Source organism: Tachypleus tridentatus, chromosome 11, assembly GCF_004210375.1.
Source record: "Tachypleus tridentatus isolate NWPU-2018 chromosome 11, ASM421037v1, whole genome shotgun sequence".
Classification (NCBI taxonomy): Eukaryota; Metazoa; Arthropoda; class Merostomata; order Xiphosura; family Limulidae; genus Tachypleus; species Tachypleus tridentatus.
Window position 1 is genome coordinate 79536720 of NC_134835.1, and position 12557 is coordinate 79549276.

At 32.0% G+C, this 12557-nt stretch overlaps 1 protein-coding gene across 19 annotated transcripts in view; it reads right to left on the reverse strand.

Moving 5' to 3' along the window:
* The window catches only part of LOC143232566 (diacylglycerol kinase eta-like), a 92899-nt gene that overhangs the window by 48176 nt on the left and 32166 nt on the right, over positions 1–12557 (reverse strand). For all 19 annotated transcript variants that reach the window (XM_076468139.1, XM_076468140.1, XM_076468142.1 and 16 more), the window contains 3 exons: positions 11136–11264; positions 7517–7779; positions 4719–4827 (listed from right to left, as the gene is read on the reverse strand). In XM_076468139.1, coding sequence (XP_076324254.1) covers positions 4719–4827; positions 7517–7779; positions 11136–11264 — 501 coding nt within the window. The remainder of the gene's footprint in view (positions 1–4718; positions 4828–7516; positions 7780–11135; positions 11265–12557) is intronic.

The window sequence follows — 12557 nt, forward strand, 5'->3', positions numbered from 1 at the left end:
TAACACTGAAAAATGGAACATGGCAGACAAACTGTGAAAGATTTGTTTCGTTAATATAGAGGAAAAACTACTTCCTCTATTGGTTATAAACATATCTATCAACCATGTAAAACTGGACAATAAACAATCTCAAAAGTGAGAGGAAGGGCTTCTCTGGTAGAAATGACAAAGGTATTGATATTTAAGCAACTCAAAAAAAGACAAGAGGTTCAAACTTTAGATTATTGCTTGTAATTATGTACACTTTGTATCTCTAATTGGTTAGAAACTGCAGCAGCCTGAGAGAGAAAAATCAGAGTTTAAATGTGTGAAGTGACACAGAAAAAAAATCAATGTTTGTAAATATTTTAATAATTTTTTTTAAATGAAGTACATCTTTGGAAACAGTTATAAAGAAAGTTTAGGTATGGTTACATAGAGCAAAAATTAGACTTTTCAAGCTATAGAATTAGGAATAATTGGCAGTATTGTTGTTTTTTTGTGTTTATTTAAATATTCTTTTCATTTTTGTAAGTATTTGTGAATTAAGTTGTATTTGTTTGACAGCTACAAGAATTTTCTTAAATGAGAAAACATCAGAGAAGCTTATTATGGCATATTAAGATTTCTCAAATTCTTATTTATTGAATGTTGTATTTAACTTTATCTTACTGAAACAATTTACACAAGTAAATTGGTTAATTGAATAATTATTTCTAATTGCAATTCTGATATGTTTTAAATAAAAATTTTATTAGCATTAGCAGTAATAAAAGAGCACTTTCATTATATGATAGTCACTATATTTGATTTTTGCCTAATCAATGAGAAATTACTGCATATTTAGATGAAAGAAATGGTGAACTCATAATCATCTCAACATTAGCAGTGTTAACATTCTCACTTCTTCACACAGAATAGTCATATCTCTCATGTATATGCTTATGAGATTAGCATGTCACCAGCCTTGAGCTATATCCTATCTAAAATTCATGTTTAACATTAAGTGAGCATGATGATGTCAACACAAAAAAAATCCCCCACACACACACACAAAGAGTAGAGTAACACAAAATCTTGGCACAGTAACTCCACTTACGAACTTGCACTAAAAATAACTTCATTCTTACATGAAGTAAAATGTACACTGGAAAGTCAAGTGGGAATGTATGTAGAGGTATCTCATCTTGACCAAGGTATATTCTTTGCCCAGAATATAAGAGAGGGAAAGGAGCAAATAAGCCTAAAGTGTCTGCAGGAAGAATAAACTAGCTGTTTGAGAGGTGACATGCATTACACTGACTATGGTACCACTACTCTACTTCTCATTGTATTGTGTTAAGCCTAATCAGTGAAGTGCTGCTCTCCAAGGTCCACCACCCCAAGAGCTAGAAACTGGTAAATGGCAAGGGTCTCCTGTGCTTTTGAAAAGGTGGGAGGAAGGAAAATTTATACTGGGGAGGCCCAGACAAATGTCTGAATCCCCATCAAATACCTGCAAGAAAGGTCTTTTACTAGAGACAAAACAATGGGTGACCCCAAGTCCCTTGTTTTAAAAGACAGCAAGCATGTGAGTTGTTTTCCATGATAGTCCATGGAATGTTATGGTCTGATTTGGGTAACTGAAAACAGTGTAAACTACGATGATACCGATAGCTGTCCTATGGAACACCCTATTTTAATAGTGGATGGTTTAAGAGCTTTCTGGCCTATTGCAGATTTTGGAAAATAAACATAACTTAGAAGACAATGCCAGCCAACTGGTGAAATCCTGGTGGACAAAATGTGAGAGAAAGAAAACATACTTAACCATCTTAAAGATAATGAGTTGACCAAGATATGGCAATTGGAGGGAGATAAAATTTTGCAGAAGATGAAACAACTAAATGATGATGATAATGAACAAATATGAGGAGAGTTGTTCACATGTCAGCCTACAGAATCTCATACAAGGGCTGTCACAAATGAGAAACAAGTGATAAACCTTATGCAATGAAATACAAAAAAGCCTGTGATCAACATTCATTGAAGAATATCCATTCAGAGAATTTGGTGGACCAATCCAGAAAGGGTAGTAGGAGAGAGGGCCCTGAATGAAAAGGGGTCACAGGGTAGAAACAAATAATAGTTGGAACCCCAAAAGGAAGAAGTTTGTGTCAAGTAACTCTGAAGAACTTAAGGTCTGAGTGAACAAAGAAGTGAGAGATAGAAGACAGTGATATAGGAGAAATAGAACAGTTTCTTTAAAAATGTTCAAAATCATAGAATAAAAGGACTGGGTACAGGAGTAAGTAAGCACAAATGAATAGCATGCAAAAAGGATAAAAAATATAGACATATGAAAAATATTGACCTCAGAAGAAGTTGAATCATAAGACAAAGGTGGTATAAAAAACAAGAAGCAACAGCTCAAATGGGACACAAATGAGAGCATGTAACATCACATAAGATCCAAGTCAGTTGTGGAAGTCAGGTAAAGGATGAGAAAGATAAGAAGCCAGAGAAGATAATGAGGGCTGATGCTAGGCAACCTCAGCCCAGGTCTCCAGTAAAACACAAACACAAATGAAAATTTCCAAGCAAAGGAAGGGAGTCTGACTAAGATCATGGAAATATGAAGGAAGGCAAATATACATCACTGAGAAGAATATTCTAATCCATCAAATTCTAACAATAGATGAATCCAATAAGGACGGTGAGAGCAGAAGAACTGGTACAGGTGAAGATGGTAAAGAAAAGGGAACAAACCTTTCTAGAAAATTCATCTGGAGGATGAAGAATTACCTAGACCAAATTAAGTGGACCAAATATGTAGAGCAGAGATGAAACATAAAATGGTAGTGAGAAGAAAAAAAGGCACAAAAACAGGAAACTAGAGAGTTAAATAGAGGACAAAGGGTCTGCTTCCCAAGCAGACATAAGAGATTTCAAGGACTAGGAATCTAGAAAAGGAAAAGAAGAATGGCTGTAGGTCAGAATAAAAAAGTCTAGAATGCAAAGGGGAAAATGCAAGTGTGTATGTAAGTGGAGTTGTCCAAGAAAGAAAACAACACAATCCCTAATATTAGGCAAAGAAGGAAAGGCAAGATTCTTCCTGTTCTTTATTTTATCTACCTACTTCTTGGGATTAAGACACAGACTAAAAACAAATATATATATATATATTCAGAAAGAGACTGAAAACTTGAGCATTTTCCCCAACTGGCAAGACATTACTTCAAGTAAACCCAGATGGGGCAAGAAGTTAAATTTGATCTCTTGGTCATTCACAAACTAACGAGAAAGTATGTCAGCCAAAGGGATGAGAAAAGGTGGTCCATTATTTATGAGAGAACCCAAAATACACTTGAACATAAACACAAACAAATTAACACACCTGTTCAATTGTAATGTCAAGTGAAAGAATAAACTTGTTTCTTGTGCAAGTTACAGCACATGGAGGTTATGTTGCTCTTCTAACAACTGAGGGATGATGTCACATGAAAATATAGTTATTCCCCAGTGAAATTTATTTTAAATGCAGAAATTTGAGGTGAGAGTTAGCTCATGGTTAATGGAATGAAAATCTCAAAGGCAGGTACACCAGATATAGCTATTCTATGAGCAGACATGAGGTATTATCTTGGAATCAGTAAGTACAAAAGTTCAAACTTGTGGCAAAACATTTCACCAGTTTTCTAACCAAATGCATATTTTTTTTACATAAAATGAGCAAGTGACAATCACCAGAAGATATTTGTTATATTAAAGAAAGAACAGTTAGAAAATGACTAAAAAAAATCTGAAAAATAGGAAGATTAATCTTGTACAACTTTAACTGATTAGTAGAACAATAAGTCTAGTAATTAATTAATTAGCAAATTCCACTGATTCCTTAGCTCTACAAGTTTGTTTGTTTTCATGATAAATGTTTTCTCTTGAAGTGGCTAGTTAATAAATCACCTCATAAATTGGATAGAAATACTAGAAAACAAATACTTTCAATCATTTAATGTTTATTCATTGATTAAGAATAATTCACAAAATGTTCATTATGAAATGAGCTGCTAAGACTTTTTCATGTTTAGTTTTGTTATTTTTATATATAAAAGTTAAATATTTGTGAATAGTTATTTTAAATTTGGAAACAGATCAAACAACAGTGCTACAATGAACACTTAAAACTGAAAAAGTTAGAAGAATAAAATAATTAAGGTATCAGATATCATAAGCCATGTAAAAAAAAGACCCTGCATCACTAAACATAATAACGTCAATTTAATTTTCTTAAAAAGTTTCACCTTAATATTTACACAATTTCAGTAAAACTCATATTTGTTTGTTATATGCTAGTTATCATTCTTCAAAACTCATATTCACCATTTATTTTAATGTCTCAATAATTTATTTAAAGTTTTTGTAGTTGTGTGTGTGTTATGGAACATAAAACATTTGTTATTTTGTGAGATAAGTTTAACCTCTAACATAAAAAAAAAAAAATATAGAAGTTATTATTCAATTAAGACTAACAAAATGTGTGTGTGTGTGTGTGTAGAGAGAAGGAGAGAGTAGTGAAGTTAAAATCTTAATATTCGAGATATCTATTGATAAATGGACAATTTGTATTGGTAAAAATAATATAGAATCAAAAGTTTCTGATAAAGTGCAGATGCAAATATTTTAAATGGGGGTTCTTCTTAATAACATGAATAATAAATGTGCCACAAAGAAGCACTTATATTTTTTTAACATCATTTTACCTGATTATGTAGGTTCAGCTTATCAATCTCTGTCATTACCCAACTTACACTGCCATCACCACCACAAACCAACACTCTGAATGTATGAAATGACTGGAACATGCAAAGCCTACAAAACAAAAAGTTACTCTTTCAGAGAATTAGAAAAGTTCAAACTGAATTACTTTGTGTTTTTGCACACACATACATTCACTCTTTCACTATGGTCGGAACATATATTTCTCACCATACTGTGAAATATATGTCCCAGCCAAAGTGAATGGATTTAGATCATGTGAACTACTATGTAGAACACTTGATGACTTTAGCAGTGCCATTCCGTATTCATAACTTAACACTAAGTCACTAATCCAAGCATAGAGGTAAAAAATTAAGCATAATTACCAAATGATCAGCTTACATTCATATATGAAATGGACAGTCATTTACTAAAATTTTAGTCCCATTTGACAAAACAAATATTTAATGTCAAACCCAAACTTCTAACAACTACACAAAGTCAGCACCTCAACTGTAATTTTATACTGATAAACAATACATCATGTCAGTCACCACATTCACAAAATATATACTAAAACTAATGCAAATTCTTTGTAATGTGATTTAAGATGGTTCCACATTTTTTTTCTACTTCCTTTGTTAATATGTAATTTTTTTAATTCCTCCATTTTTCTCAGGGTTCTTTGGACACAAAAAGTTACTCAAAGAGAGTTTTTGTTGCTGTAGCTCACAGAGGAAGATTTTGTTTTGTATTTTAACTTTGAATTTACTTAAATATTTCAGTTTTTTAATTTAATCTTGGACTACCGAGAGAGAGTTGATAACAGTTTTGCTTCCCTTTTCTCTGTCACCAATCTAACACACAAACCACTTGTACTTGATTTGTTTTAGTGTCCAGTGTTAGTACTTGTGTCTGTGATTTAGTTGTTTATATATAATGACCATTGTGCACCTTTGATGTTTTGGCTATCTCTTCCCAATGCATCCAGTCAAGAATTTGGACAGATTTACAAACACAAACTTCGTAGTTTCGTATATTTCAAATCCCCAATCTGTGTGCTAGGAGTTATCACACCAATATTAAAATGTCAAAAACATCACTTCACAAACCCCTCAAAAAATGAAATAAATGTATTTGTTATCATTTACTGAAGTACATATGATATCCTTCAAAAGTCCTATTCCATAGCTGTTAAAATATCAAATAATCTTATTAATACACACAGGAACTAAATGCAACTAATCAAATTAATAAATTTTTTAATCACCCTATCTGATATACTCATACAGAAGGAAAAAATGTTAAGCCATACATTTCTCCCAAATATATTAAACTACAAGACTCAATTTTCAATTATCCTGTTACTTACATGTTAATATAAACATTACAGTTTTAACTATGTTCTTGTTTCACATACACTAAAGCAAATGATAAGGCTGAAACATGTCCCTTCCATACATACATTTAATTAAACAATAAAAAGTATAACATTATCCATGTACTTCATTAATCAATTCAAATTTCAAAGTTTGAATAACATCCCTGTTCCACATACATTAAATAAAAAATAACAGATAAGTAAATACTTGTGTATCACAAATGATAAGCCAAGAAATTGTGCATTTAGTCACAATGTTGATCCCTATGCATTACACCAAACAATATGTACATTCTACCAACAAATATCTATAGCCATGTCTATACCTCATGCATTAAATACAAAATACATATGTATAACAATGTCTCTGTCTCATAGATTAAGCCAAACATTAGATTTTCAACCACATCTCTAATTCTTACACATCAAGAAATAACTTTTTAATGATTTCTCTGTCCCACACATTTTAAATCAAGTTATGAAGTTATGAATCATATTCCCAAGTCCTGACCAATACACATTACACAAAACAATTATAAGAATAATCATGTCTCTATCCAACAAACCATTTAACTGAATAATATGTGCATTCAAATAATAATAATATTTTTTATCTAATGTGGGTTAAACAAAGTAATGGGATCTTCCAATAATATATATTTAAGCATTCCCTGGTCCTATACACATATATAAATCAACCATCATGTTAATGCAGTTTTTAACTGCATACATGGTTATTGATATACATAATTAACTCATTTACATCTGTGAACTTAATAGTACGTCCAGATCTTCTTATTTCTGAAGCCCATACATTTATTTTTAGCTATAGTATTAATATAAATTAATCTTTGGTAAAATTTGCTACATTTAAAAAAGAATGAGTCAAAAATAAGACAATGACATAACATTCAATTCTTCTTTCAGAGCATCAAACAGTATGAAATTTGAAGATTTTTTTATGGAATGATATTAAATCAAACAATAAAATATAAGTTCAAATCTGTTTCCCTAGATTATAACATGACAATATTTAATCATTTCATTATAAAAAAATAGAGCAAAATTTAATTTAATGGGTTCATTAAAAATAATGCCTCATATCATATACCTTCTTGTCTACTGTTTGTATTAGATATGGGAAAAAACTAACCTAGACTATATATTCTGTAACACAAGACTTACAAAAGTACCAAAGATGACTAGTATTAGACAATACTTGTGAGTATCAGAAGCTTTAAACATTTTAAAAAAGTTGTATGTTTTAAAAACATGAAATACTACTTTACTAAACTCTGTATTAATTGAATAAATAATATTTATTTCACTTAAATTGAATAAAATATAGATATTTTTAATTCTGTATATATAAAATGTAATATTAAAATAGTTACTTATGTTTATATCTTCTGTACTTACCCTAGTCGTGGACCAATATTCATAAGATCAAATACTTGTGCAGGGTTAAGTAGCTGCTTGAAGCGTCGCAAAAACTTTAAGCCTCGATTGTCACCTGACTTAGAATTCACAAACACTAAAAGTGGACTGCATCCAATTGGTTTAACAGCTTCCCAGGCATCATCAGCACCAATACTATGCAAAGCAACAGGAGGAATAATAGATGCATGACCAATTTCAAGTGGGCAGCATTTAGGAAAGGAAAATTTGCAAGATGAGTGAACCTGTCAAGACCAGCAGCAAGAAAAGTTATCTATAATGTAGCACTGCAAAATATATAAATAATACAGTAATAATTCTTTAATTACATTGTACTGCTATATTAAGAGTAAAAGGCACAAAATGAAATTTTTTGGCACAATGAAAGGTAAAATATTTATTTTTACTTACATAATTACCATTTTCAGATAATTGTAACTGTGTTACCAAAACTAGTCAGCTATTGGTTTTGTGCTTTTTATACTTAACATAGCAAATGTTCAGTCACTGATGCCATCTTTAGATACTGAACATAAATATAGCAATCTGGTAAAGGTGTTAACCTCTTTCATTGATAACAAAGTCATTATATCCAAGCATTAGCACTAATGGCTACTATTTTTAGAAGTTAGTAGAGAACACAAGTAGACTACGTGATGCACTACCTATTATGTAGAATACACATGAAAGTTGTATAACACCTATGTAACTTTCTGAGATAATTTATTAAGCCTTTCAATACTAGTATTCATTTAAACACTTTTTCTCATAAGTCCCTATTTTACATTTAAAATGTAATTAAGCACCTATACTATCAATGTATACAAAAAAAATTAACATTATAATGTATGTTATGATTCAAAGCTTTATGTTAGTTATATTTTAAGTCCCTGATTTCAAAAGAAACATTTGAGAAATACTTAAAACTACAGGTTTATTGTTACATACCCACAAGCTTTTTAAATTCTTTACTTTGGTATTCCATGTCTTCAATAATATAATACCAGTTGAATAAATGTACATCTATACAATAAGACATTTACTTAACTTATTGACACATACATTCCAATGTTCTCTGGATGACTGCAGTTAAAAATAGCAAAAAAAACTTGTATATAATTATCAGAAAGAGCTTATTTTACACTATAATCCAACAATTATTTTAACATTGGCATGCAATTTTTGTCATGGGGGTACATGTAACTGCCTCTAGTATTGTTGACTGCTTAATCAACTGTAGCATTTAAAGTTGTTTTTTCCCAAACATGACATAGTTAGAGATCAAATTAAATTATATTTATGTCTCACATTTATATTATAGTTAAATATGTATTATTTATATTTTAAAATGAACAATTGAATATATATCATATTTTTCATCAATTCTCAACGCTTACGACATCCTGAGATGCACAAAACTATTGCCAAAGGGTTGAGCATCTCTGCCAAAAATACAGTAGTACACCATGATGGCACTATGACTTGTGTCAAGATAAGTAATAAATCATAAAAGACAAGAGAGAGAGAAAAATAAAACATTAAAAATTAATTACATGTGAAAATGGAAAAAACACTTTTAAATTATTAATATAACCTAAAGATTTTTAAACTTAATTTTACAAAAATTAAAAGGTAAATACTTCTATTTCCAAAATTTAATTATATTATTGCATTGTATTTTGATGATAATAGCTAAAGTTGCTAATATGGTAGAGCAAATGAAAACATTTACCAATAAAAAATTTAATATTAATTTAAAAGGTCCTAGAGGTTATGCAAATGAAATAAGTAAACCATAAAATTAAGAAAAATATTTTTATACTTAAAATGAAAATCTCCTTGCACTAAACCTATTCAGAATTTGAGTGCAAATAACTAATATAGATAAATAACATTTTTATTAGAAAAACATAATTAAAATAATCTAATTTCAGTGTACAAAATATTTATCATCTTTAACAAAATATTACCAAGTTTTGTGAAAATATCTCAGTTATTCTATGTATGCTTATGTAAATGTCTTTCCCAGTCAAATTGTTGGGAAATATATCAGCCTATTGCAAAACGGTTAGTGGAAATGCAATGTTATAATGTGATTCAACAAAAAATTAATATCCAATGGTATCAGATTGCACAATCAGGTAAAACATTTGTTGCACACCTATTTAACAATTTAGTAAGAACACAAAGATGTAATAATTACCTTAGGATACATATGCTACGTGGCCAAAAGTATGTGGACACCTGACCATCACACCCATATGTGCTTGTTGAAGATCTCATACCAAAATCCTGGGCATTAATATGGAGTTGGTCCCACCCATTGCTGCTATAACAGTCTCCACTCCTCTGGGAAGGATTTTCACTATATTTTGGAATATGGCTGCAAAGATTTGCTCCTATTCAGCCACAATAGCATTAGCGAGTTCAGGCTCTGAAGTTAGGAGAGAAGGCCTGGCTTGCAGTCAGCATTTCAATTCATCCCAAAGGTGTTCGATGGGGTTGAGGTCAAAGCTCTGTGTAGGCCAGTCAAGTTCTTCCACACCAACCTCATCAAACCATGTTTATGGGCCTCGTTGAAACAAAAAATAGCTTTCCCCAAACTGTTGCCACAAAATTGGAAGCACACAATTCTCTAAAATGTCATTGTATGCTGTAGCATGAAGATTTCCCTTCATTGGACCTAAAGAGCCTAGTCCAAACCATTATTCCTCCTCCACAAAATTTTACTGTTAGCACTATGCATTCAGGCAGGTAGAGTTCTCCTGGCACCTTCCAAACCCAGATTTTTTCGTCAGATTGACAGAGAGTGAAGTGTGATTAATCACTTCAGAGAATGCATTTCCACTGCTCCAGAGTCTAATGGTGATGTGCTTTACACCACTCCAGCCAACGCTTGGCATCGCTCATGGTGATCTTAGGTTTGTGTGCAGTTACTTGGCCATGGAAACCCACCTCATGAAGATCACAACAAAAAATTCTTGTGCTGACCTTGCTTCCAGAGGCAGTTTGGAACTCAGTAATCAGTGTTGCAACTGTGGACAAATGATTTTTACGTGCTTCAGCACTTGGCGGTCCTGTTCTGTGAGCTTGAGTGGCCTACCACTTCGTGGCTGAGCTGTTGATGTTTCCACTTCACAATAATAGCACTTACAGTTGACCAGAGCAGCTTTAGCAGGGCAGAAATTTGACAAACTGGTTTGTTGGAAAGGTGGCATCCTACAACAGTGCCACATTGAAAGTCATTGAGCTCTTTAGTTCAACCCATTCTACTGCCAATGCATGTCTATGGAAATTGCATGGTTGTATGCTTGATTTTATGCACCTGTTAGCAACTGGTGTGGCTGAAATAGCTGACACCAACTAATTGGAAGGGGTGTTTACACACTTTTGGCCATGTAGTGTATTTTTCCACTTTAGTATAAACACCAAAGATTAGTACAAGTACAACAAGAATAAGTGAAACACCAAAATTCAATACTTGCTACAGTATTGCTATTATGGTACAGTATTATAGCAATACTTGCTACAGTACAATACTTTGCTACTGCTTGAAATAATATAGAACTTTATTCTGATATCTACAACATGTAATACTTACCATGGCTCGACACCAAAGGCATCTCCAATCTTGCAATCTCAGCACACTTCCACATGTTTTATCACACACACAACATTTGGCATTAACAGGCAGGTTTCCTTCAAGCCACTGGTGAGGCATAACTATTTTCTAGAATAAATAAAAATGTGTTACAGGATGTCACGTAGTTGAAGAAGACAACTATATACTGAAATTAAAAAGTAATTTCTGAAAAATAGTATTACTAACAACAACAGGACATCCACGTAGCTAAGTTACAGAACGTGTGGTATTGCTAAAGAATATCAGATTTGTAAGATTCAGCCAAAACCATCAAAAACAATTCAAAAATGAAACTACTTATACAAAAACCACACTTTACACTATGTATTAACCCTTTCACTGTGACTGTGAAATATTACATCCTAACCGCAATGAATGGGACAAGCACTGCACTGTGTTATACATATATATTAGTAAGCTACAAATAATTTTATAAACAGATAACAAAAGAAAGAGCGATAGTGTGAATTTTACAAAATATTTCCAAACATAAGATGAAATATAATTAAATCTTACAGAGAAGAAAATTGATTGATTGATTTAGTGTTTTATGGCACAAAGTAGTTCGGCTATCTGTGCCAAACATCCAGTAAAAAGGTAGAAATAAATTAAATGTAGTAAAATACAGAAAAAGCATAAAACCAATGTTGACACCTAGTCTACAATATTAAGAGAGAAAGCTGAGTAAGAGAAGTTGTAAAGTACTTTCTCTAGCAAAATGGTGATGATCATAACCCACCAGGAAGACTGACAAGTGAGTACAAGAACCACCGCCAGGCACCTGAAGTTGGTCTTTCCAGTCCTGGTTCCAGGTTATGTGTCATAACAGCCATTATCAAAAGATAAAATAATAAAAGTATTAAAAGACATAGCAAAATCATAATAATGATTAGCCAAATGTCCGTTAAAAAAGTAAAAGTAAAATAAATGTAGTAAAATTCGTAAAATGAAATGAAGGTAAAAACAAAAAATCCACAAACAGAAAATGGCATAAAACCAATGTTGATATCCAGTCTACAAAGTTGTAAAGGGCTTTCTGTAGCATAATGGTAATGATCATAACCTGCCAGGAAGACTAACAGATAAGTACAAAACCACTGTCAGTCACCTGAAGTTGCTCTTTCCAGTCCTGGTTCCAGGTTACATGTCATTATGGCCAGGACCAAAAGGTAAAGCAATAAAAGTGTTAAAAGACATGCAGCAAAATTGTAATAACAATTCGCCAGGATGACTAACGGGTAGTTCAAACGGATAGTTCAAACAGCAGCGTTAGTCACCTGAAGTTGGCCTTCCCAATCCTGGTGTTGAGTGATTTAATGTTCTGGCCATTTTCCAATTTCAAATTGAACTAGAGAGATTGAGACTCTGAAAAGGGAACAA